We start from the raw sequence: 27,787 nt of genomic DNA, 5'->3' as shown, positions 1-27,787 counted from the left end.
TCCTTATTTTTTTTCTTATTTGGCAAGTATAAGCCGTTAGTATGTGAGATACAGAATATGTGATATCTCTGTATTCAGTGACATCATAAACTTAAGCAATTATCATTAATGTCTTATAATAGATTTGCTTGTTAACATCCTTATTTCCTCCTAATATTTCAATTGATAGATAACATGGGATATCAGGGAAGTTTATTAGATAGTTATGTCTGAGCTATAAGGTCAGAGGAAAATTTAACGTGACAAGACATCTGTTTTAATTCTCATTTTGCATAAGATATAGTGGCCTGGAAGAAACAGAAACCTGTGTTGACACCTTTTAAAATACAGCAACTGTCTTGTTCATCCTTCAACCCTTAAAAAATGAACAGAAGGGGCCTGGTGCAGTGACTTACACCTGTAATCCCAGCACTTTGGGAGGCCAAGGCAGATGGATCATCTGAGGTCAGGAGTTCAAGATCAGCCTGGCCAACATGGTGAAACCCTGTCTCTACTACAAATACAAAAATTAGCCTGGCGTGGTGGCGAGAGCCTGTAATCCCAGCTACTCAGGAGGCTGAGGCAGGAGAATCACTTGAACCCAGGAGATGGAGGTTGCAGTGAGCCGAGATCCTGCCATTGCACTCCAGCCTGGGCAACAAAGCGAGACTCTGTCTCAAAAAAAACCAAAAAAAACCCAAAAAACCCACATGCACACAAGGAAAAAATATCAGTGACATATTTGTAGGCTATTAAAATATAAGTTTCAAACAGATGATTAAAATTGAATGCTATTATAGGACATAAAACTCAGTACAAAACTTACACTTAGCCCTCTCATGTATATAACCTCAGACATAAGACTCAAGTATTTGGGCCTTGATTTCTTTACAGTGGAATTAGTGGTTTGAACGAAATGATCTCTAAGATTTCTTCTGGCTCTAACATACTGAAGATTAACACACTGAAGTGGATTGTCACTGAGTCACTTGATCCTCCTCATGACAATGATTAGTCTTTGGAATGAGTAAAACCAGAAAGGTTACATGCACCATCAAGGGTATTGGGAGAAGAGCATCTCCTACTGTCTGTCATCAAAGCTTCTATTCCTGTTTGGACACTTTCTTGTCTCAGTAAAATGGGAGACTCTCCCTGCTCTATGTTGAACTCACTGAACCTATGTACACCCTTCATTTAGATACTCTTGCAGGAAGATCCTCTCAGTCTTCAAGAAAAAGTGCCTGTAATGTGTCTTTAATATTGTTTTGAAGAAGTTGGCTGTTGTCTGTGGTGAACTGAGACGCACATTTGATGCATTCATATTACTTGACACTAGAAATATGGAGAAGGGTATTAAAAGATGTGTTCCACATCAATTATAGCAAATACATCATCCTGAGACACTGACTCTCCCTGCTGTATGTTGTCAGCAGTTAGGAACCAGCCCGTACTCTGCATCTCTTCTACAAGAGTATGCCAGCTACATCGTCTTATTGTATTATTATTACTATTATTATTATTAGTTAAGGGCAGGGAGCATGTTTCCTTCAGCTTGTCTTCCTCTAGTAGGCCTAGGACATTCTTTGGGATATGACGGACTCCTAAGTGCTTGGTTATATCTTATCTTTGCTCCTCCCCAACCTCCCAGTTCCACTAAGGATGTTTAATTAAGGCAGTGTGTTCTACACAGACTGCTTTTAAAATGTTCCTTCTAGGGCTTTGGTTGTTGTAAGTAGGTTGTTAGCCCCTGCAGGGCACAGACCGCATGGTCTGTTTCTTTTATATCCGAATGCAGAAAGTTGGTCAGAAGCTTTTCCCAGAGTTGCTGGCTGAGTCAGAAGTAGAAGATCCCTGGAATAAAAATGAGGAGAGCAGAGTGTGCGTCCAGTTTTGGCACCGCCACTTTCTAATCTTATGACTTCGGGCAGACTCTAGAACCTTTTCATTCCTCAGTTTCTTTGAAGTTGTGATGATAAATCCCGCTCTGCCTACTTCACAGAGCTGACAGTAGATGCAGAAATGCCTTTTACGTTGTATAGCCCCGTTCAAATAAAATATTTTTTACTTTTTATAGTGTCAATGGTCACAGGCCCAATAAAACCCTAGTGCAAGGAGAGTTGATTTTACTTCTTCATTGTGCAAGAGGATTGCAACATTTGTTTTGATGGTGAATGAAAACTTTCCCCCTAACTGCAGTGTCCATGTTTATCTAGGCTTGTGATTTTTGCTTCTCAAGGTAAGAGGAGTATTTATAGCTAGTGTATGACTGCAAAGCTGATTCTACAAGCTTCACTTTTGATTAGCTACAGTGTGGAAGAATATGTGGGAAGAGCGTGAGGGGATTAGTATAGCAATAATTGGAGAACATTGATGATTAATAAGTCCCTGACTCTCATTTAATGAATATTATTTTTGATGTGAATTTAATAAATATAGTAAAACAAATATGCAAGCCCTTTTTTTAAAAAAAAAATTGAGGTTAGGAATTCTAGCAAGCAGTGTCTTAAATATGACCTTGTTGTTAAAATCTACTAAATTTAAGAAAAAAACCCCAAAACTTGGTGGATGAAGATATTTGAATCTGTGATTACCTTCCCTATTACCGTACTATTTCAAATGCTTTTAGATCCAACTTATGACTTCCTTCTTTTAAGTTGAACCAACATTTTTAATCACATTTACAAGTAGAGGGTATTTGAAGTATATCTTGATCATCATAATAACAGGTAACATTTATTGGGTACTGTTAAGCCTGTTACAAAAATTGTTTCGTTTAATTTTCACAGTAATCCTCGGAGGTAATGAGGATGATTATTTCCAATTTCTAGATGAGGAAACAGGATTACCAGGGGTTATGTAACCTGTCTAAGGCCGTACCTAGCATAATGGAGGCATCAGTGTTACCGGAAAGGGGTCCCAATCCAGACCCTAAGAGAGGGTTCTTGGATCTTGTACGAGAAAGAATTCAGGGCAAGTCCTTAGAGTAAAGTGAAAGCAAGTTTATTAAGAAAGTAAAGGAATAAAGAAAGGCTACTCGGTAGACAGAGCAGCCCCGAGGGCTGCTGGTTGCCCATTTTTATGGTTATTTCTTGATGATATGCTAAACAAGGGGTGAATTATCCATGCCTCCCCTTCTTTGACCATATAGGGGAACTCCCTGATGTTGCCATGGCATCTGTAAACTGTCATGGCACTGGTGGGAGTGTAACATGAGGATGACCAGAGGTCACTCTGGTCACCGTCTTGGTTTTAGTGGGTTTTAGCCGGCTTCTTTACTGCAATCTGTCTTATCAGCCTTATCAGCAAGGTCTTTATGACCTGTGTCTTGTGCCGACCTCCTACTCATCCTGTGACTAAGAATTTCTTAACCTCCTGGGAATGCATCCCAGTAGGTCTCAGTCTCATTTTACCCAGCCTCTATTCAAGATGGAGTCACTCTGGTTCAAACGCCTCTGACATCGGGATTGAGATCCAGGAAGTAGCTTCTGTTGCTTAAGCTATGGCTGCAATCCCATGCCTCCCCACATGGGTGTACTTCGTGAAGTCAAGGTACAGAGTCCACGTGTTTTCAGTGGAAAGGAATAGGCAGAAAATAAGGAACACTTTCCATCCTATAAAAGAATGAGAGAATTCTTCATGGTTATACTATTCTAGATTTCTTCAGTTCTGCATAATTAGGTATATAATATGTAATATGTGTGATCAATGACATGGGCCTTTCCTGAAGATAGCGTGACCTCTGACAAGACACCTAATATTCTTAGGCCTGCATTTTCTTTTTTTTTTTTGAGACGGAGTCTCTCTCTGTCACCAGGCTAGAGTGCAGTGGTGTGATCTCGGCTCACTGCAACCTCCGCCTCCCAGGTTCAAGTGATTCTCCTGCCTCAGCCTCCCAAGTAGCTGGGAGTACAGGCATGCACCACCACGCCCAGCTAATTTTTGTATTTTTAGTAGAGACCGTGTTTCACCCTGTTGGCCAGGTTGGTCTCGATCTCTTGACCTCATGATCTGCCTGCCTCGGCCTCCCAAAGTGCTGGGATTACAGGCGTGAGCCACCGCATCTGGACAGGCCTGCATTTTCCAGTTCAGAAAATGATATTAGAGGCTGGGTTTGAAGGACAGAAAGATGGCCCCTCCCACTGGGTCTTTTATTTGGGTGGAGGGAGGAGAGGGAGCAGAAAGAGCACAAGAAACTTTGCCCCTCTCCTGCCCTTATCTTTATAGAGTTATACATTTCTCAGAAACTAGCATTTATATACTTATAAAGTTTATAGCAATCTGTGCTGTAGAGATGATTTTATCAGCTTTTGAGAATTTTCTCCAGTTGCAGTGTTGCTGCACCTGCTGGGGGTGTGTTCTCTAGGCAGTGTCAGAGCCTAACTCTTCCTTTATGGTGATTCCACTTGCGTTTTCCTGATAAGTGACCCTGGGACAGTGTGTGCTTCTGAAGGCCTCTCTGGCTGACCCTGTGGTCCGGGCCCTAGGGACTGACCTTCTAGCTGGCACCAGCTCCTGCTGTGAAATGGCTGCTGCCCACAGGCAGTGTTTTGTGAGCTGTTCATTCAGCAGATAGATTTTTGGCAAATTGACTTAGTGCTGTTTTGAAAAGAGTAAGAGCTCAGGAAATATGGTTGAATAAATAAATGTAAGCAAATATGAAGTAAAATACAGGTTTGAATAGCTGGACACTTGAAAAAGTTAAAATTACTCTAGGGCCAATGATTTTCATTTATTGGTGTGGTTGACATGTCTGTCTAGGAACAGGGATTTGACCAAGGAGTAGAGTGAGGGGACTGGGGGATACCTTGACTGGGGGATACTGTGGTCATGGGGTGTGAAAGCCCGTGTCAGAGGGAACCTGGAAGCCTCTGGTTCCTGGCCCCAGCCAGCCAGTTTGCACAGTTAAGAAGTAAGATTGTGGCCGGGCACGGTGGCTCGCACCTGTAATCCCAGCACTTTGGGAGGCCGAGGTGGGCGGATTGCCTGAGGTCAGGAGATAGAGACCATCCTGGCTAACATGGTGAAACCCCATCTCTACTGAAAATACAAAAATTGGCCAGGCATAGTGGCACATGCCTATGGTCCCAGCTACTCGGGAGGCAGGAGAATCACTTGAACCGGGGAGGCAGAGGTCACGGTGAGCCGAGATCACGACACTGCACTCCAGCCTGGGGGATGGAGCAAGACTCCGTCTCAAAAAAAAAAAAAAAAAAAAGTAAGGTTGTGTTTAAGGCTTCAGGGCAGTCCATTCTCCCTAGTTTAGATTCAGGGCATCCTATTTAGTAGGTGAGTGTCTCCTGATTAAATTCTCAATTATCAAATGCAGGAAGAGAAATACAAGTTCATGTCTCTGTCCACTCCCCCTGACCTGGTCAAATTACATTCCTTGAATAGAAAAGGAGTTCAGTGTAGTCCAGCTGGAGTGTGTGTCCTGGAAATAAGAAAAACTGTTTGCCTTCCCACCACAGCGATTTTGACTCTTTAATAAACTGTGTTCGTATCTCTTGGTTTTGCAAAATCAGGAACATGCTTTGTTTAGTTTTGTGATCTTGAATTTTCACATGATTTTTGTGTCACATATTTCTATGTAATTAAATGTTTTTAATAGTGTGATTTAAGATATTTTATTGTGAAAGTGGAATATACACACTCAGAGAATTACAATGAATTCCCATGAATCCATTACTCAGCTTCAGTAATCATCAATATTTTCAATGCCATAATAGTTTTATCAACCCTTTTTTTCCACTTCTACCCCATGCCACCTACTTTTTTGTGAAATAATTTAAAACAAGCTCCAGACATCATGTTATTTTAATATCAAATATGTATCTCAAAAATGGACTTTTAAAGTATGCTACAATGCCATTCTTTATATTGAAAGCAAATAGAATAAGTTGTTCAGTATTACCTGGTAACTAGTCCATCCTCAGAACTCTCTGATACTCTAGAATGGATGCTAGGTGCAATTTGACAGTTGAATTGGTTCATGCTGAGTTCTCCTTTCTTTTGTTCCAGAGGCTGGGGGACAGCAGGAAAGCTTGATGGGGGATGCTGTGTACTTTATGATCACCCCCAGCAGGGGCCCACCATGTCTGGCTTTCTCAGTTGTCCTGAAGCTGTGAATGATCCCTGGGTTTGGGGCTGACAGCTTGATCCTTTCTTTGCAAGAGTTTCAGTTGACCTTTTCTCTAATGGATTTTCCATCCACTTGCTGTTCTTTAAGTGAACCCATTATTTCATTAGGGATTGCAAAATGGTGATTTTCTAATTATATCATTTCTTTTTTTTTTTTTTTTTTTGAGACAGAATCTCACTCTGTCGCCAGACTGGAGTGCAATGGCGAGATCTCAGCTCACTGCAACCTCCGCTTCCCAGGTTCAGGTGATTCTCCTGCCTCAGCTTCCAGAGCAGCTGGAACTACAGGCATGCGCCACCATGCCCAGCTAATTTTTGTATTTTTAGTAGAGACGGGGTTTCACCATGTTGGCCAGGATGGTCTCGATCTTTTGACCTTGTGATCTGCCCACCTCGGCCTCCCAAAGTGCTGGGATTACAGGCGTGAGCCACCGCGCCCGGCCAATTCTATCATTCCTTTTGCACATTTTGGCTGGAATTTTTCTGTATTGAAGACTTTATTCACTAGGTATGGTTGTTACCCTGAAATACAGTTCTTTCTAGAAAGGCAGCATAAATGCCTCATTATTTCCTATTCTGTTATCAGTGCCCTAGCATTCTTCAGTGATAGCTGATGTTTTATTTTTCTGGTTTCTTTAAATATATTTAATATGTTTAAATCAATTAAGTGATTATTCTTTCTGTAATAGCATGGCTTTTAATGGCTGTATAGTTAGCAGTCATGTGTATAAAGCTATCCTTTTTTATTTATGTCTGTATTGTTGGACATTTTAGTTCCTTTGAATTTTGGTACTATTAATAATCTATTTGTTATAGTACCAGGAACTGTGATAAATACTTGACATGCATTATCTCATTTAGTCGTCATAATACTCCCATGATGCATCACTCTGAGGATACCTCTGAATATTTACCTAGAATAGCTTTTACAAAGTTGAATTTCTGGGTCAAAGGGGTGAATTTTTAAAGATCACTGACACACATTGCCAAATTGCCCCTTAAAGCTTTACTTGTCAGTGCTGATGCCCACTTCTGGGTTTTGGGATACCTTGAGTTCAGGTTGAGGGACACTGGAGGAACAAAACTAGTAAACCTGCTGGTTTGGTGGTTCTTTGAATTCTCATCTTTTTCCCCAGTCCTCCTGCTATTACAATGCAGTCTTGTCACAGAACCAACCCCAAAACTGGGGTTCTGCCTGGGAGAAAACATGGGTTCTCGGCTTCCCTCAGGAAGCAATTCAAGAGGGAACCACAGAGCAAAGGGAAAGCAAGTTTATTAAGAAAGTAGAAGAATAAAAGGGTGGCTACCCCATAGACGGAGCAGCCCTGAGAGCTTCTGACTGGCTATTTTTATGGCTATTTCTTGATCATATGCTAAACAAGGGGTGGATTACTCATGAGTTTTTTTGGAAAATGACAGGAGATTCCCAGAATTGAGGGCTCCTCCCCCTTAAAGAACATACAGGGCAACTTCCTGAGGTTGCCATTGCATTTGTAAACTGTCCTGGCGGGTCCATGCTAACGATTCCTTTAGTATGCTAATGATTATCTTTGGCATATAATGAGCAGTGAGGACAACCAGAGGTCGCTTTCATCACCATCTTGGTTTTGGTGGGTTTTGGCTAGCTTCTTTTTCACATCCTGTGTTATCAGTGGGTCTTTGTGACCTGTATCTCAGGAAAGCAGTCGTGTGGAGCTCCTTTCTGTCTTCGGAGGCTTCACGTAGCTGCCCCAACTGCCCCATGCATTCTGTCCAAGTATGGGGCCCCTTCTTCCATACTCTGTTAGTGCATTCACAGAGGTCTGCCCGGTTTCAAAGAATGGGGTATTTAGAGACTGGGCGAGATTATGGGAGAGAATATAGAAAGAGTTGAAAGAATAAGCCGTGGGGTGAGCCAGGAAGCACTCCTACATTGCTGTGTTGGGTAGAGAAGCCATTAAAAGGGACTTGGGAGAAAATGGCTAGAGTTAGAGAAAATAGGGGAAGGGAATATCATGAGCTGAGAGTAAAATGCTTTAAGGAGTAGGAGTAAATCAACAGTGAAGTTTTTCTGAAAGATAAACTAAGTAGGATGAAGACAGAAATGTTGGCTGGGTGTGGCGGCTCACCCATGTAGTCCCAGCACTTTGGGAGGTTGAAGCAGGAGGATTGCTTTTGTCCAGAAATCTGAGGCTGCAGTGAGTTATGATAGGGCCACTGCATTCCGGCCTGGGTGACAGAGGGAGACCTTATCTTTAAAAAAAAAAAAATGGAAAAAAAAAAGTTATTGATACCATGCTGCCCAGCAGCTTCTGGCACATCATGGGGATGGAAATCAAATTAGAGCAGACTGAGCAAGGAGGGAGAGGTAGCAAACGTAGTTAATTCCGGTTAGTAGTTTTGATGTGAAGGGAAGCCAAGAAATGGAATCGTAGCTGGGAGCGGAGAGTGATGTGGCTCAAGGGAGGATTTGTTCTTTCGGTTTTTTTTTTAAAGCATGTTTGTGTGATACTGGGAATGTCCAGCAAAGAGGGAGGTGTTTGTGTTTCAGGAGAGAAGGGATAGCCAAAGAAGTGAGATCTTGGCATGCAATAAGGAATTCAGCTCAGAACACAAGGGAAAGAACTTGCTCTTGTTTGTAAGAGGGCCTCTTTCCATTGTGAGGAAGACAAGTGTGAGCATTTTTACATATTTGGAATTTGTCTCAGATTCTTCCATTGTCTCAGTAAATCATTTGACAATATCATCTCATCATTGGAAAGAATGGGTCAGGTGGGGAGAAGATTGTTTAAACATTGTATTGGAGTGGAAGCTTACATGAGAACCCACAGCAGTGTTGGCCTCCTTGAGGTATGTAGCTGTGCACTGAAAGTCAAGACAGACAACACCTGTGTGGCTTTCTTTTCTTTTTTTTATTATACTTTAAGTTTTAGGGTACATGTGCACATTGTGCAGGTTAGTTACATATGCACACATGTGCCATGCTGGTGCGCTGCACCCACTAACTCGTCATCTAGCATTAGGTATATCTCCCAATGCTATCCCTCCCCCCTCCCCCCACCCCACCACAGTCCCCAGAGTGTGATATTCCCCTTCCTGTGTCCATGTGATCTCATTGTTCAATTCCCACCTATGAGTGAGAATATGCGGTGTTTGGTTTTTTGTTCTTGCGATAGTTTACTGAGAATGATGATTTCCAATTTCATCCATGTCCCTACAAAGGACATGAACTCATCATTTTTTATGGCTGCATAGTATTCCATGGTGTATATGTGCCACATTTTCTTAATCCAGTCTATCATTGTTGGACATTTGGGTTGGTTCCAAGTCTTTGCTATTGTGAATAATGCCGCAATAAACATACGTGTGCATGTGTCTTTATAGCAGCATGATTTATAGTCCTTTGGGTATATACCCAGTAATGGGATGGCTGGGTCAAATGGTATTTCTAGTTCTAGATCCCTGAGGAATCGCCACACTGACTTCCACAATGGTTGAACTAGTTTACAGTCCCACCAACAGTGTAAAAGTGTTCCTATTTCTCCACATCCTCTCCAGCACCTGTTGTTTCCTGACTTTTTAATGATTGCCATTCTAACTGGTGTGAGATGGTATCTCATAGTGGTTTTGATTTGCATTTCTCTGATGGCCAGTGATGATGAGCATTTTTTCATGTGTTTTTTGGCTGCATAAATGTCTTCTTTTGAGAAGTGTCTGTTCATGTCCTTCTCCCACTTTTTGATGGGGTTGTTTGTTTTTTTCTTGTAAATTTGTTTGAGTTCATTGTAGATTCTGGATATTAGCCCTGTGTCAGATGAGTAGGTTGCGAAAATTTTCTCCCATTTTGTAGGTTGCCTGTTCACTCTGACGGTAGTTTCTTTTGATGTGCAGAAGCTCTTTAGTTTAATTAGATCCCATTTGTCAATTTTGTCTTTTGTTGCCATTGCTTTTGGTGTTTTGGACATGAAGTCCTTGCCCATGCCTATGTCCTGAATGGTAAAGCCTAGGTTTTCTTCTAGGGTTTTTATTGTTTTAGGTCTAACATTTAAATCTTTAATCCATCTTGAATTGATTTTTGTATAAGGTGTAAGGAGGGGATCCAGTTTCAGCTTCCTACATATGGCTAGCCAGTTTTCCCAGCACCATTTATTAAATAGGGAATCCTTTCCCCATTGCTTGTTTTTCTCAGGTTTGTCAAAGATCAGATAGTTGTAGGTATGCGGCGTTATTTCTGAGGGCTCTGTTCTGTTCCATTGATCTATATCTCTGTTTTGGTACCAGTACCATGCTGTTTTGGTTACTGTAGCCTTGTAGTATAGTTTGAAGTCAGGTAGTGTGATGCCTCCAGCTTTGTTCTTTTGGCTTAGGATTGACTTGGCAATGCGGGCTCTTTTTTGGTTCCATATGAACTTTAAAGTAGTTTTTTCCAATTCTGTGAAGAAAGTCATTGGTAGCTTGATGGGGATGGCATTGAATCTGTAAATGACCTTGGGCAGTATGGCCATTTTCACGATATTGATTCTTCCTACCCATGAGCATGGAATGTTCTTCCATTTGTTTGTATCCTCTTTTATTTCCTTGAGCAGTGGTTTGTAGTTCTCCTTGAAGAGGTCCTTCACATCCCTTGTAAGTTGGATTCCTAGGTATTTTATTCTCTTTGAAGCAATTGTGAATGGGAGTTCACTCATGATTTGGCTCTCTGTTTGTCTGTTGTTGGTGTATAAGAATGCTTGTGATTTTTGTACATTGATTTTGTATCCTGAGACTTTGCTGAAGTTGCTTATGAGCTTAAGGAGATTTTGGGCTGAGACAACGGGGTTTTCTAGATATACAATCATGTCATCTGCAAACAGGGACAATTTGACTTCCTCTTTTCCTAATTGAATACCCTTTATTTCCTTCTCCTGCCTAATTGCCCTGGCCAGAACTTCCAACACTATGTTGAATAGGAGCGGTGAGAGAGGGCATCCCTGTCTTGTGCCAGTTTTCAAAGGGAATGCTTCCAGTTTTTGCCCGTTCAGTATGATATTGGCTGTGGGTTTGTCATAGATAGCTCTTATTATTTTGATATACATCCCATCAATACCTAATTTATTGAGAGTTTTTAGCATGAAGGGTTGTTGAATTTTGTCAAAGGCTTTTTCTGCATCTATTGAGATAGTCATGTGGTTTTTGTCTTTGGCTCTGTTTATATGCTGGATTGCATTTATTGATTTGCGTATATTGAACCAGCCTTGCATCCCAGGGATGAAGCCCACTTGATCATGGTGGATAAGCTTTTTGATGTGCTGCTGGATTCGGTTTGCCAGTATTTTATTGAGGATTTTTGCATCAATGTTCATCAGGGATATTGGTCTAAAATTCTCTTTTTTGGTTGTGTCTCTGCCCGGCTTTGGTATCAGAATGATACTGGCCTCATAAAATGAGTTAGGGAGGATTCCCTCTTTTTCTATTGATTGGAATAGTTTCAGAAGGAATGGTACCAGTTCCTCCTTGTACCTCTGGTAGAATTCGGCTGTGAATCCATCTGGTCCTGGACTCTTTTTGGTTGGTAAACTATTGATTATTGCCACTATTTCAGCTCCTGTTATTGGTCTATTGAGAGATTCAATTTCTTCCTGGTTTAGTCTTGGGAGAGTGTATGTGTCGAGGAATGTATCCATTTCTTCTAGATTTTCTAGTTTATTTGCGTAGAGGTGTTTGTAGTATTCTCTGATGGTAGTTTGTATTTCTGTGGGATCGGTGGTGATATCCCCTTTATCATTTTTTATTGTGTCTATTTGATTCTTCTCTCTTTTTTTCTTTATTAGTCTTGCTAGTGGTCTATCAATTTTGTTGATCCTTTCAAAAAACCAGCTCCTGGATTCATTGATTTTTTGAAGGGTTTTTTGTGTCTCTATTTCCTTCAGTTCTGCTCTGATTTTAGTTATTACTTGCCTTCTGCTAGCTTTTGAATGTGTTTGCTCTTGCTTTTCTAGTTCTTTTAATTGTGATGTTAGGGTGTCAATTTTGGATCTTTCCTGCTTTCTCTTGTGGGCATTTAGTGCTATAAATTTCCCTCTACACACTGCTTTGAATGCGTCCCAGAGATTCTGGTATGCTGTGTCTTTGTTCTCGTTGGTTTCAAAGAACATCTTTATTTCTGCCTTCATTTCGTTATGTACCCAGTAGTCATTCAGGAGCAGGTTGTTCAGTTTCCATGTAGTTGAGCGGCTTTGAGTGAGATTCTTAATCCTGAGTTCTAGTTTGATTGCACTGTGGTCTGAGAAATAGTTTGTTATAACTTCTGTTCTTTTACATTTGCTGAGGAGAGCTTTACTTCCAACTATGTGGTCAATTTTGGAATAGGTGTGGTGTGGTGCTGAAAAAAATGTATATTCTGTTGATTTGGGGTGGAGAGTTCTGTAGATGTCTATTAGGTCCGCTTGGTGCAGAGCTGAGTTCAATTCCTGAGTATCCTTGTTGACTTTCTGTCTCATTAATCTGTCTAATGTTGACAGTGGGGTGTTAAAGTCTCCCATTATTAATGTGTGGGAGTCTAAGTCTCTTTGTAGGTCACTCAGGACTTGCTTTATGAATCTGGGTGCTCCTGTATTGGGTGCATATATATTTAGGATAGTTAGCTCTTCTTGTTGAATTGATCCCTTTACCATTATGTAATGGCCTTCTTTGTCTCTTTTGATCTTTGTTGGTTTAAAGTCTGTTTTATCAGAGACTAGGATTGCAACCCCTGCCTTTTTTTGTTTTCCATTTGCTTGGTAGATCTTCCTCCATCCTTTTATTTTGAGCCTATGTGTGTCTCTGCACGTGAGATGGGTTTCCTGAATACAGCACACTGATGGGTCTTGACTCTTTATCCAATTTGCCAGTCTGTGTCTTTTAATTGGAGAATTTAGTCCATTTACATTTAAAGTTAATATTGTTATGTGTGAATTTGATCCTGTCATTATGATGTTAGCTGGTGATTTTGCTCGTTAGTTGATGCAGTTTCTTCCTAGTCTTGATGGTCTTTACATTTTGGCATGATTTTGCAGCGGCTGGTACCGGTTGTTCCTTTCCATGTTTAGCGCTTCCTTCAGGAGCTCTTTTAGGGCAGGCCTGGTGGTGACAAAATCTCTCAGCATTTGCTTGTCTGTAAAGTATTTTATTTCTCCTTCACTTATGAAGCTTAGTTTGGCTGGATATGAAATTCTGGGTTGAAAATTCTTTTCTTTAAGAATGTTGAATATTGGCCCCCACTCTCTTCTGGCTTGTAGGGTTTCTGCCGAGAAATCCGCTGTTAGTCTGATGGGCTTCCCTTTGAGGGTAACCCGACCTTTCTCTCTGGCTGCCCTTAACATTTTTTCCTTCATTTCAACTTTGGTGAATCTGACAATTATGTGTCTTGGAGTTGCTCTTCTCGAGGAGTATCTTTGTGGCATTCTCTGTATTTCCTGGATTTGAATATTGGCCTGCCTTGCTACATTGAGGAAGTTCTCCTGGATAATATCCTGCGGAGTGTTTTCCAACTTGGTTCCATTCTCCCTGTCACTTTCAGGTGCACCAATCAGACGTAGATTTGGTCTTTTCACATAGTTCCATATTTCTTGGAGGCTTTGCTCATTTCTTTTTATTCTTTTTTCTCTAAACTTCCCTTCTTGCTTCATTTCATTCATTTCATCTTCCATTGCTGATACCCTTTCTTCCAGTTGATCGCATCAGCTCCTGAGGCTTCTGCATTCTTCACGTAGTTCTCGAGCCTTGGTTTTCAGCTCCATCAGCTCCTTTAAGTGCTTCTCTGTATTGGTTATTCTAGTTATACATTCTTCTAAATTTTTTTCAAAGTTTTCAACTTCTTTGCCTTTGGTTTGAATGTCCTCCCGTAGCTCAGAGTAATTTGATCGTCTGAAGCCTTCTTCTCTCAGCTCGTCAAAGTCATTCTCCATCCAGCTTTGTTCCGTTGCTGGTGAGGAACTGCGTTCCTTTGGAGGAGGAGAGGTGCTCTGCGTTTTAGAGTTTCCAGTTTTTCTGTTCTGTTTTTTCCCCATCTTTGTTGTTTTATCTACTTTTGGTCTTTGATGATGGTGATGTACAGATGGGTTTTCGGTGTGGATGTCCTTTCTGTTTGTTAGTTTTCCTTCTAACAGATAGGACCCTCCGCTGCAGGTCTGTTGGAATACCCTGCCGCGTGAGGTGTCAGTGTGCCCCTGCTGGGGGGTGCCTCCCAGTTAGGCTGCTCGGGGGTCAGGGGTCAGGGACCCACTTGAGGAGGCAGTCTGCCAGTTCTCAGATCTCCAGCTGCGTGCTGGGAGAACCACTGCTGTCTTCAAAGCTGTCAGACAGGGACATTTAAGTCTGCAGAGGTTACTGCTGTCTTTTTGTTTGTCTGCGCCCTGCCCCCAGAGGTGGAGCCTACAGTGGCAGGCAGGCCTCCTGGAGCTGTGGTGGGCTCCACCCAGTTCGAGCTTCCCGGCTGCTTTGTTTACCTAATCAAGCCTGGGCAATGGCGGGCGCCCCTCCCCCAGCCTCGCTGCCGCCTTGCAGTTTGATCTCAGACTGCTGCGCTAGCAATCAGCGAGACTCCGTGGGCGTAGGACCCTCCGAGCCAGGTGTGGGATATAGTCTTGTGGTGCGCCGTTTTTTAAGCAGGTCTGAAAAGCGCAATATTCGGGTGGGAGTGACCCGATTTTCCAGGTGCGTCCGCCACCCCTTTCTTTGACTCGGAAAGGGAACTCCCTGACCCCTTGCGCTTCCCAGGTGAGGCAATGCCTCGCCCTGCTTCGGCTCGCGCACGGTGCGCGCACCCACTGGCCTGCGCCCACTGTCTGGCACTCCCTAGTGAGATGAACCTGGTACCTCAGATGGAAATGCAGAAATCACCCGTCTTCTGCGTCACTCATGCTGGGAGCTGTAGCCTGTGTGGCTTTCTTTTACAATGTTCAGTTGTTCAGGTGCAGGCAAAGAGAAAGTGGATGGCTGCGCCGAAACAGGTCGTGGTTTCACGTGACAAGCGTGGTGGAGGAAAAGAGGGATAAGAAAGCTGAAGTGTTTGAAGTATGTAATTATAGTGATAGAACATGGAATTTAAGCCGCTGAGGAAGGAAGTGACACAGCACGAGTGATGGATTGTGCAACAGTAGTAGGGACAACTGATTCAAGGTCAGCATGCTGGATGGAGCTGTAGAAGGGGTTCTAGAGTAAGAGCCTAAAAGTAGAAGGTAGTTCTCAGGAGTTAGATGCTGCATTCGGGCATTTGTACATAGATTCATTGATGATCAAAAAATTAATTGATTATCCCGTCTTTGCCAGCCACTCCTTGAGGTCCTGAGTAGAAGGTGGTAAACACACAGCAGGGATTGCTGAAATGGAGTTTACACTCCAGGAGTAGGAGACAGATCACAGACTTATGTAAATTCAAGGGCTAAGCTCTCTGAAGAATAAAGTGGATAATGGGAACAAGAGTAATGGGGTGTGCTCCTTCAGAAAGGGTATTAGGAAGTTCTCTCAGTGAAAGTGACCACTGACCAGAGACCTGAATGAGATGAAGGAGTGAGGGAGTCATTGATGTATCCGGAAGAAGAGTGTTCTAGTGCAAAAGTCTTCATGGTGAGAGTGAGCTCAGTGTGTTTGAGGAGGAGAAGGCCAGTAGGCAAGAGTGGTGAGAGGTGGGAGGTAGGGAGGTGGCTCTTGCATCTGGTGAGTGTTGCGGGGGTTGTGACTGATTGGGGCTGTTGCCTTGGGTTATAAAATAATTTACTGAAACAGTAGTGAGGTGAAGAATGCAAGTTTATTAGAGAGTAAGTACGTTGCAAAGGGCAATGGGTAGCACAGCAGAGAAGGGGCTGTCTGCCAAGAGACAGGGGCTGGGGGAAAGTTTGATAGGGTCCTGCTTGTGGGGCTACCGTGCAAATAAAATGATGCTGCTGGGGCTGCATGCAGAGTGAGGTGTTTGGGAACAGGATAGTGTGCAAGCGGGTTGTTTGTGGTTAGCAGTCTCTCAGAACAATTGTTCTCCCCCACCTGGGACCCCTCTTCCTCGTTGTTGCTAACTTACCTATCAGGACTGCACAGTGAGGGATTTGATTTTACTCTGAGGGTGATGGGAACCCACTGGAGAGTTTGGAGTAAACTTTGGAATTGATCTTCTGGAGGTGGTACGGTTCCTGATAGTGACCAATATGAGGCTGTGAGATGGGAATGGGTGGCTGTTTTGTGGTGGAGAAAATGTTAGCTGGAGGCAAGGGGATCAAGGTCTCGGGTGAGGTATCCTCCTGAGCATGGTTTGCTCTCCATGTGGATGTCCAAATCACTAAGAATGATAGGAGTAGAGGTGGAACGTGGGGCAGTGAGGCAGGAGGTGAGTTATTTAGTGATTGACGAGGGGAGGGAATAACTAGAGGTTAGTGGATGGCAGAAAGGAGGAGGGATAGTAGGGTCTAGCCAGTGGCAGGAATTTTCAAAAAAGCTCATGGTTTTGAAGGAGAATAAATCATCTGGAAGTGTTCATGGGGAACAAGGATGTTACCCATGTTTTTTGCCTCAAATGTGAAGGATTTGACTTAAAATGCCTCCACCTGGCCGGGCGCGGTGGCTCACACCTGGAGTCCCAGCACTTTGGGAGGCTGAGGTGGGCGGATCACGAGGTCAGGAGTTCGAGACCAGCCTGGCCAACATGGTGAAATCTCCTCTGTACTAAAGATACAAAAAATTAGCCGGGTGTGGTGGCGCATGCCTGTAATTTCGGCTACTCAGGAGGCTGAGGCAGGAGAGTTGCTTGAACCTGGGAGGCGGAGGTTGCAGTGAGCCAAGATCATGCCATTGCACTCCAGCCTAGGCGACAGGGCAAGACTCCATCTCAAAAAAAAAAAAAAAAAAAGTGCCTCCACCTGAGACGGTTGCAGGGCGAGGATATCCTCAAGGGAAAGCCTAGTTATCACTAAAGAAGGAGGTGAAGTTTCTTTAGAGAGAGGTTAGGCCTGGGGTTCTCAGCCTGGGGTTATTTTTGCCCCCTGCCCCAGGAGACATTTGGCAATGTCTGGAGACATTTTGGGCTGTTACAGCTGGGGGCGAGGTGGCTGTGCTCCCGCCATCCAGTAGTAATGGCCAAGGATGCTGCTAAAAGCACAGGGTAATTTCCCCCACTACCGCTAAACACGGAAATACCCAGGGTGATGATAGGGTTGTGGTACAGAGACCTTTGATTAAGGATTTCGGGGCATATGCTTTCATGGAAGTAGAGTTCCAGCAGGTCATCATTTTCTCTCCTCCACGCTGTTCTGGAACTCCTTTGATAATTTTTGGCTTGATATGCACGTACACATTTACCTTCAGTCACACACATGCAAGATCCTGCTGACCTTATTTTTTGTCATATACATTATCTGAGTGGTAGAAAAGAATTAGTCTTAGGCCTATTTTCAGTAATTCGGTAACATGAATACAACAATATACTGTTATGATAATTAATCACTTGAGAATTGAGGGATGCCATTTCCTAGATATTTAGTTCCAGTTAGATGCAGGCAAACTGAAGTTCTGTAGGGGAAAAATTTTTTATTTCCCCTCCAAAAAATCCTGGGAGACCAAAGAATGTTCTCTAATGACCAGAAGAAATGGAGAAAATAGAGAGACCTCTTGTGTCCTGCTTTGTCACTCGAAATATCAAAGGCAGCTTTTGAGATTAGTTTTGTTTTATAGACAGAAATAGGAAGAGGCATAACAATTGCATGACTAGTATCCTGGTAGAATGGAACATTTATACATTTGAAATGTAGTTATTGTAACTGAAGTATAGACTTGGCCTGGTTTTGCAAAGCCTGGAGCTAAGAATGGTTTTTACATGCTCAAAGTTGCTCAAAACAAAATTAAACCAGTGAAAAATATGCGACAGAGACCTTACGTGTGGCTCATAAAGCCTAAAATACTTACTATTTGGCCCTTTACATAAAAAGTTTGATGGTATAGACTGATAAATCATTTCCAGTTCTGACTATGATATGAATGAATCTATCACAGAATCATAGCATTGTATTTATTCAGAAATCCTGAAAATATTTATTGATGCTTTTTATGTGCAAGTGGCCAAGTTTGCAAGATAGATGCTGGCCATCAGCAAGTTTATATGTCAGTGAGGAAGGTCAACTTTAAACAAATGATTGCATAACTAATTAAATAAAATAATTAATTACACAAAGAAACTATGAAGGGTTCCAAAAGAGCATGGAAGGGGATTACTGAAGACTTTTCTGGATAACAGATCCAGAAAATTTGATCTAAATTTGAAGAAAGAATCTGCTAATTAGAAGGAGGAGCAATTGTGGCCCTGGAAGGGACCCTAGAGATTTTCAATTTCCTCTGATGAAAGTTTATGAATGCAAAACAAGCTACATAAATGTTTGAAAGTTAAAGAGCTAGGCCAGGCACGGTGTTTTATGCCTGTAATCCCAGCACTGTGGGAGGCTGAGGTAGGCAGATCATTTGAGGTCAGGAGTTCAAGACCAGCCTGACCAACATGGTGAAACCCCATTTCTACTAAAACTACAAAAAAAATTAGCTGGACATGGTGGTGCATGCCTGTAGTCCCAGCTACTTGGGAGGCTGAGGCAGGAGAATCGCTTGAACCCGGGAGGCGGAGGTTGCAGTGAGCTGAGACCGCGCCACTGCACGGGTGACAGCGAAAGTCTATCTCAAAAAAAAAAAAGTGTCAGAAAAAATTAAGGCCTGCACTCTCGCTAACATTAGAACCAACTGACAACCAGTAGAAAACTGATGCCTGAGCCCGGCTTCCAGCAATTCTGTTCTCCCCAGGTGATCCTCAGTTTCAGCCAAGATTGAGAACCCCTGGGCTAGGTGGACCCAGGCCCTCTAGGATCCTCAGCCAGTGTCTTATTTATTTTTATTTTTATTTTTGTTTTTGAGACGGAGTCTTGCCCTGTCGCTAGGCTGGAGTGCAGTGGCGCGATCTTGGCTCACTGCAAGCTCCGTCTCCCGGGTTCAAGTGATTCTCTTGCCTCAGCCTCCCAAGTAGCTGGGACTACAGGCGCCGGCCACCAAGCCTGGCTCATTTTTTTTGTTTTTTGTATTTTTGGTAGAGACGGGGTTTCACCGTGTTAACCAGGATGGTCTTGATCTCCTGACCTCGTGATCCGCCAGCCTCGGCCTCCCAAAGTGCTGGGATTACAGGGGTGAGCCACCGCGCCTGGCCCAGTGTCTTCTTCTTATGCCTCTCTTGCCTTTTTTTAGGGAAATAGTAAAAAAAAAAAAAAAAAAAAAAAGTCCTTAAGTTCAGACCTATGCTAGAGTTATATTTCTGAGGAGCATCTGAGAGAAATGTGAATTTTTATCCCTTTTCTGGGTGACTTATTTTTATTTTGCTGGCCAGCTCTCTTCACTTCTTGTGGGTTGGTACCTTTGCCTGCCTCTTTGTCTCTTCATTCTCTGCCCCCGCCATGATGGACACCGTGAATGTCAGTCACTGATATTTCTGAATCTAAATGGCGGCATGATGCGTTACGAACTGCTTCCTTCGAGAACCATCTGCAATTAAATTCAAGGGGTTTAGCCTTTTGGATCCAAAATTTATTTATTTATTTATTTATTTATTTATTTATTTATTTATTTATTATTTTTTGAGACAGAGGTTCACTCTTGTTGCCCAGGCCGGAGTGCAATGGTGTGATCTTGGCTCACTGCAACTTCTGCCTCCTGGGTTCAAGCGATTCTCCTGTCTCAGCCTCCTGAGTAGCTGGGATTATAGGCACCCGCCACCACAGCTGGTTAATTATTTATTTATTTATTTATTTTTTTGAGATGGAGTTTCGCTCTTGTCTCCCAGGCTAGAGTGCAGTGGTGCGATCTCGGCTCACTGCAACCTCCGCCACCCAGCTTCAAGCTCCGCCACCCAGGTTCAAGCAGTTCTCTTGCCTCAGCCTCCCAAGTAACTGGGATTAAGGCGCCCACCAGCACGCCTGGCTATTTTTTGTATTTTTAATAGAGACGGGGTTTTGCCGTGTTGGCCAGGCTGGTCTTGAACTCCTGACCTCAGGTGATCCACCTGCCTCAGCCTCCCAAAGTGCTGGGATTACAGGTGTGAGCCACCATGTCTGGCTTGGATCCAAATTTAAATCCAAAATTGGATTTACCAATTAAATCCAAAAGGGAGCTGAGTGAGGTGGTGTGTGCCAGTAGCTCTAGCTGCTTGGGAGGCTGAGGCAGGAGGATGGCTTGAGCCCAGGAGTTTGAGGTAAGCTTCAGCAACATAGTGAGACCTCATGTCTATTAAAGAAAAAAAATCTGAGCTGGGTGTGGTGGCTCACACCTATAAATGTAGCCACTCAGGAGGCTTAGGTGGGGGGATTGCTTGAGCCCAAGAGTTCAAGGCCAGCCTGGGCAACATAGCAAGACCCTATCTGAATTAAAACTCTTAGATGGAAGCTGTATAGCCCATAACTTCGCCTGTTGTCTTTTGAGGCAGGAGGTATTTAGGGGGATGAGAGAGCAAACCAGTTCTGCAGTTTTTTATGTGGCAACTCTGGCCTCAGACTACAGAGCTTTCTCCTAGCTTGAGAGGCTCCTTTCTGCGCTGTCAGTAGCCTTGGAAACGGTGCTGTTCCCTGGCAGTGTGTACCCAGCCGCTGTCCCCTGGCGAGTTCAGAGCCAGGTGATCGGCAGTGCTCCCTCTTAATGACTGTGTTTCATCTGCAGGGCGAACGCTGTTGGAGAAGCTGTTCAGCCAGCAGGAGAACGGGCCTCCAGAAGAAGCAGAGAAGTTTTGCTCCCGGATCATTGCCATGGGTCTTCTCCTTCCTTTTAGTGATTGCTTCAGGGAACCGTGTAATCAGAATGCCCAGACGAATGCAGCTTCGTTTGATGTAAGTAGGAGAATTCACTTCTGTCCGTGAGGCAGATTTGCTGTTGAAATAGCAGCTACGATGTGTATCTGCCCAGTCACCCTATAATTTAAAAACAACATGTGATTCAAGCATTTTTTTTTCCTTAGCTGCTCAACAGCTCGGTATGTCTGTTTGTACACTAAAAAAAAAAAAAAAAAAAAAAAGAAAAAAAACTAGCGTATTAAGTACATTTGCCAAACCTCCTTTTCTTGACAGATGGTCACTCAAGAGTTCTCTAGCCTGCTTTAATCAACGATGATTTTAAAAATTGATTTCTAAATTATTTTTAATTGTGGTAAAATACAGACAACATAAAATGTACCACTGTAACCATTTTTAAATGTACCGTTTAGTGGCATCAAATACATTGACGTGGTTGTGCATCCACCACCATCATCCATCTTTAGAACTCTTTTATCATCCAAAATAAACCCTGTACCCATTAAACAATAACTCCCCATCCTCCTCTTTCCCCAAGCCCCTGGCAACCACCATTCTCTTTCTGTCTCTATGAGTCTGACTACGCTAGGTAGCTCATATAAGTGGAATTATACAGTATTTGTCCTTTTTGTGGCTGGCTTATTTCACTTAGCATAATGTCCTTGAGATTCATCCATGTTGGAGCATGTGTCAGAATGTCCTTCCCTTTTAAGGCTGAATAATATTCCATTGTATGTATATGTTGCATTTTGTTTATCCGTTCATCCATCAATGGACATGTGGGTTGTTTCCACCTTTTGCTATAATGCTGCTATGAATATGGGTTCATAATGAGTGAATAATGCCGCTGTGAACATGAGGTGCAAATACCTCTTCAAGACCCTGTAATCAGCGATGATTCTAAAGTGGCTGTAAGTCCATATGTATGACTTGGCTGGTCGTAGGCATTCCTTCAGAAGCAGCTCCACGGAGCACAGTTATTCTTCCCAGTGGGCGGGAGGTTTCCATGGGCCCTACAATGCTATTTTGTGCGTTCCTAACTCACATATGTGTGAAGTACGGACGTGAAGCAGTGTTGTCTGCTTCATCCCCAGCTCCCATTCACCAAGAGAGTTAATACTGTACAACAGTAATTCACCAGGCATATTCACAATTCATAACGAATATGAGCACAGCTGGATTCTCATTGTCAAGGCAGAGTGTTGCCAATCATTCTCAGGTATGTGGTATGTGTGTGGCATTGGTTGGGATGAGTACGCCTCTAAAACCCAGATGTGTAAGAATTCTCGTGGATGAAATTCTCATAACAAAATTGAAGGTTGGCTCACTTGTGCAGAGCCCAGGATTTTTAGTTGAGGATAATGATTTTTCTTTTTTTCTTTTTTTTTTGAGACGTAGTCTCACTCTGTTCCCCAGGCTGGAGTGCAGTGGCGCTATCTTGACACACTGCAACCTCCACCTCCCGAGTTCAAGCGATTCTCCTGCCTCAGCCTCTTGAGTAGCTGGGATTACAGGTGTGCACCACTATGCCTGGCTAATTTTTGTATTTTTAGTAGAGATGGGGTTTCACCATGTTGGTCAGGCTGTTCTCGAACTCCCGACCTCGTGATCCACCCGCCCCGGCCTCCCAAAGTGCTGGGATTACAGGCGTGAGCCACTGCGCCCGGCAGTGGTTTTTCATCATATGGGTTAGTTACTTTGTTTTGTTGCTGTCAACAGTGCTCTCTTATCAGCCTTCTTCAATATATAGGAATAAAATAATGATGAGCTTTAAAGACAATGAAAAAGCCCCAGCTGAGGTCAAGATACGATAATAAATAATAAAGTGTCTATATCTGCCTGTTCGCTTTGCTTCCTCTTCTTTACCCATTACAGCCTGCAGTCTTCCTCAATCTTCCTTTAGTATTAAGAAAATAAATCACATAAAATATTCAGAGATCTTCTTGATTCTTGATGCTTCCCATTTGAAAGAAAATTCCCCATGTTGTGCTGTGACTTGTGAAGTTTCCTTCCTGAGATTTGTTTACATTTTTCCTGCTGCAGTTTTTTAAAATGACATTGCAGCTAATCGCTGCTAGGTAGATCTTTTTCTCTTATGGGAAAAAATGTATAATTTAAATGTTTTCCTCCCTTCTCTTGTATGACAGGTCTGTGTTATTGTAGAGGCAGAATGCTAGAATGATGGTGTGTTAAATGTTATGGAGCTCAGTTCTAGAAGATATATTGATTTGGCAAGTTGGAACTATAATTAGTATAGTGCAGGCAAAGGCAAACACTAGCCATGTCTAGCACTTGCTTTTTGATTCAAACTGTTCTCAAGTTAACGGCATTTTCCTCCCTTAAAGCCCAGAAGTGAACAGTCTCGCCAGTCAATAAATGTAGAATTGGATAAACAGAAAAGAATAGGGTAATCCTATTTCTTTCCTTCTCTTTTTTTTTTAAAAATCAACTAACCTGGTTGTTTCTTATACTCACCTCATTCCATCCTTGTGTTAGAGACTAGTAACTCTTCCCCATCATCTTATTTTGGAGGGCAGCTGGGTGTGGCATTGAGCGTGAAAAACAGCAGAGGAATAAAATCCCTTAATGTTGTGTGAAGGCATTTCCTCAGAATCGGGAATTTCTTTCCTTCAACTTGGGGTGATTGCATTTTGCCTTCCTTTATTCATTGGCTCTGTACAACCTCTCTACTCCCCCATCAAAGTAAACGTAAAACAAAGAAGAAAATTAAAGATACTCTTGTATGAAATGTTATGCCCTATACTTAAATAGCAGCTCAGCAACAGAACTATGCGTTTATTGGATGCGTAGTCAAGGAGTTTCTTGAAAACCGGAGAGGGTGACGATATAACACTACAGGGGGTTCTGGGGACTGAGGTGTCAATGAGGAATGAGGAAGAATGTGCTTATCTATGGGGAGAGAAATTTTTGATAATTAGTCTCTCTGCTGATTTCCAGAAAATAGCTGTTGGGGACATTTCTAACTAACAGTCCTCTTGAGGTCAGTTGCCCTTCGAGACAGAACATGCTGTAGGAATAGTGTCATAACTGGCACCCTTCCTACCTCCCCCGCGCCCACTTTGTTCCCTTCCCTGATGGGTTCCTCTCCCCCACCTCCCACTCCACTCCTCTCCCTTCTCATCTCTGCACTTATGTATGCAATTACAGCAATAAAGATCTTCAGTTTGGGGCTCTTCACCGATGTAGTTTATGTAGTAGCCTACTTGACTCAACCCTTCTGATTTTGTTTTATGTTATTTTATACAATTTTAGGGCCTAACATTTTGCTTTATCGAGTGTTATAGAAAGTATGAAAAGACTTCACATTTTCTCTTACATTTTAACATGATTAAGATGTCAAGAACTTTAAAAGACAAAGATGGCTTTGAGGGATGCTGTTAATTCATTCACAGATTTTTACCAAATATATTCATTCTAGAAGCCAGGCAGTGTTTTAGGCTCTGGAGATGTGTTAGTGAGCAAGAGAATGTGTTCTGTTGAAATGTGTTTCCTATTCAAAATGGAGAGAGACAGATTTTTTTTCAAAATGCATAGGCTAATTAATTGCTCTCAGATTCTAATAAGTGATATGAAGGAACACAGGACCAACAGGATGGAGTGAATGGCGTGGGGTAGGATGAGCGCAGAGGGGAGCCTGTGAGATGAGGTCTGTGGGAAGGCCATTCCAGGCAGCTCCCAGGGCAAGTCCAGAGGGCCTTGGAGGAGCACAGACGTGACTTAGAGGAAGCTGGAGCTTCAGGAGATGAGGACAGCAAGGACTCAGGCCACAGCACAGGCAGGGTCTGGAAAGCTGTGGAAGGAATATGGCTTTTTTTTTTTTTTTTTTTTTTGAGACAGAGTCTCGCTCTATTGCCTAGGCTGGAGCAAGATCAGAGGCATGATCTTGGCTCACTGCATCCTCCGCCTCCTGGGTTCAAGGAATTTCTAGCTAATTTTTGTATTTTTAGTAGAGACAGGGTTTTCCCATGTTGGCCAGGCTGGTCTTGAACTCCTGACCTCAAGTGATCTGCTACGTCGGCCTCTTAAAGTGCTAGGATTACAGGCATGAGCCACCATACCTGGCTTTTTTTTTTTTTTTTTTTTTAAATGGGAGCTTTTGGGAGGTTTTATGCAGGGGAAGAACATATTTGCCTTATATTTCATGTGGATCACCTGGCCTGGTCTTGGTTTGCTTGTTGTGGTGGTGGTTGTTTTTGAGACAAGGTCTTGCTGTGTTGCCCAGGTTGGAGAGCAGTAGCGCAATCATGGCTCACTGCAGTCTCGATCTCCTGGGCTCAAGCGATCCTTCCACCTCACCCTTCCAAGTAGCTGGGACTACAGGCATGAGCCACCATGCCCAGCTAATTTTTTAAGTAGTTGTTATAGACAGGGTCTCACTGTGTTGTCCCAAGTTGGTCTTGAACTCCTCGGGTCAAGCAGTCCTCCTGCCTTGGCCTCCCAAAGTGCTGGGATTATAGGCATAAGCCACCGTGCCCGGCCCCCATCCTGCTCTTTGAATGATTGAGTGTAGGCAGGCGCAGAAGTAGAAGCAGGAAGGCAGGTGGGATATGGCAGTAGTTTAGTTCTAGATGGTGGCTGTAGGTTGGGGCAGGACGGTGACAGGGGAGATGAAGACCAGTTAGTAGGTTGGGGTGGATTCTGGAGGTATGGCTGATGGGACTTCTGGTGGGGCAGACATGGCGACAAGAGAACACAAGGAAATCAAGGATGACTTCTTGGTTTGAAGCAGCTGGGTGGATGGTTGTGCCATTCACTGAGGTAGAGAAGACAGCTGCATTTTGGGAGGAGGATATAAGGATAGAACTGCTAGCAAGAGAAAACAGGGATCATACTAATGCTTGCTACTTGGCAGATTATATTGTTGACTTGTAGATCATGGTATATTTCAGTGGTCTGAGGCTAGGCTTCTTTGTGTATTTGGAACCTACTCTAGTCATTTCTCTCATGCCTTTTTCCAAATGAGATCCCTTTTTCTGGGTCATATGCATATTTTCCAGCCAACCACACTTATCTTACATAATTGTTGATTATTCATTAACAAGCTCTTCTAGGATTTCTTTAATCCTAACTGTGGCATATATTATATGATCTACTTACATCACCAAGAGTTAAGCAAGTTTACTTGACCCAACCATTTTTGCAGGGGTAGGTGATTCTAAATCTACTTAATCCTTCATGAGCTTATCTTTAAACGTCTGCCTAGCAGGATATTTTTGGATGCATGTTTTTGGTTGCTGGACTTGTTTGGGTTTGGCAGATCTGCTGATTTTGCTGAACATGTGGTGATCCCTTGCTCACCAGATGGGCAAGAGCTCCTTGATATGTATGTAAATGGACATCGGTTTGGATGAATATGTGAGCGAAGCTAAAATTAAAGACAAGGAAGACATAACAATTCAGGTTGAAAAGAAACCCAAGAAACAAGATCTTGAACCTGTTGAAAGATGAAGCCGTTAATCAAAACCAACAGCAGCCAGTCCCGGAAAACTAATGAAATATGCTCTACTCATTGTTACCGTAGACAAAAAGAAGACTTAAGTGGACAAACAGAAATTATTATTTGCATTTGAATTCATTTTTTTTTCTTTTTTGAGACAGAGTCTCATTATGCTGCCCAGGCTGGAGTGCAGTGGCGCGATCTTGGCTTACTGCAACCTCCGCCTCTTGGGTTCAAGGGATTCCCCTGCCTCAGCCTCCTAAGTAGCTGGGATTATAGGCAGGCGCCACGACACCGAGCTAATTTTTGTATTTTTAGTAGTGACGAGGTTTTACCATGTTGGCCAGCCTGGTCTTGAACTCCTGACCTCAGGTGATCCACCTGCTTTGGCCTCCCAAAGTGCTGGGATTATAGGTGTGAGCCACCTAGCCCAGCCTTGAATTCATTTTTTTTTCCAGAGCAGGAAAAACATTTTAATGCTATTTAGTCAAGCCCACACAGATCTTTTCCTGAGAAGCAACAAAAGCCTTGCTACATCTTTCAGCTCTAAGAGAATATAGATATACATATATATTTTTTGCTGTATATTTATTTTTGAAACGTCGTGTACAGTATCAACTTTCAAAGTTGTTTTTATTTTAAAGATGGTATTAAGATGATACTTAATTTTTTCAGACCAACTTTAACAATTATTTTAGCTGATGATTTTGTTTACCAAAATTTATATAAGCTGTGTGGACTTGCTGTATGTTAATGCCTGCTGATGCCTTTTTTTTTTTTTTTTTTTTTTTTTTTGAGATGGAGTCTCTGTCACCCAGGCTGGAGTACAGTGGCGTGATCTCAGCTCACTGCAACCTCCGCCTCCCAGGTTCATGCGATTCTCCTGCCTCAGCCTCCTGAGTAGCTGGGACTATAGGCACATACCACCATGGCCAGCTAATTTTTGTATTTTTAGTAGAGATGGGGTTTGGCCATGTTGCCCAAGCTGGTCTCGAACTCCTGACCTCAAGTGATCCACCCACCTCAGCCTCCCAAAATGCTGGAATTACAGGCGTGAGCCACCACGCCCAGCCACCATTATTGACATTGCTCTTGCCTTCTGGCGGTCATGCATGAGTATTTAGCTCCTTTATACTTCTTCCTTGTCTCTCCTTCTTCCTTCTAATATAATTAATATTGCTATTTTGAGTTTCTCTTTCATAATACTTCTTTGAATTTTAAATAATATGCTTATGATTTTTTGATATTGTTTCATCAAATTCAGATCGTATCTCTTGCCACCCCACTCACCGTGTAATAGTTACACTATTAGTGTCTCTACTTTTGCCTTCATTCAGTCTGAGCCCTGTTTACCTCCCAGCTTCTACCAGATACACTTTTATGTTTAGGGCATACTTTTAAGGTTAACAGTTTATCTATAAGT

General features: G+C 42.8%; 1 protein-coding gene across 4 annotated transcripts in view; it reads left to right on the top strand.

The window, feature by feature from the left end:
- The window catches only part of FMN2 (formin 2), a 394,366-nt gene that overhangs the window by 18,242 nt on the left and 348,337 nt on the right, over positions 1 to 27,787 (top strand). For all 4 annotated transcript variants that reach the window (XM_055373763.2, XM_055373745.2, XM_031015559.3 and 1 more), the window contains exon 2: positions 20,779 to 20,945. In XM_055373763.2, the coding sequence (XP_055229738.2) occupies positions 20,779 to 20,945 (167 nt within the window). The remainder of the gene's footprint in view (positions 1 to 20,778; positions 20,946 to 27,787) is intronic.

This window comes from Gorilla gorilla, chromosome 1, assembly GCF_029281585.2.
Source record: "Gorilla gorilla gorilla isolate KB3781 chromosome 1, NHGRI_mGorGor1-v2.1_pri, whole genome shotgun sequence".
In the NCBI taxonomy this organism is placed as follows: domain Eukaryota; kingdom Metazoa; phylum Chordata; class Mammalia; order Primates; family Hominidae; genus Gorilla; species Gorilla gorilla.
The sequence above is the reverse complement of the archived record's forward strand: the minus strand, read 5'-3'. Positions and strand labels throughout refer to the sequence as shown.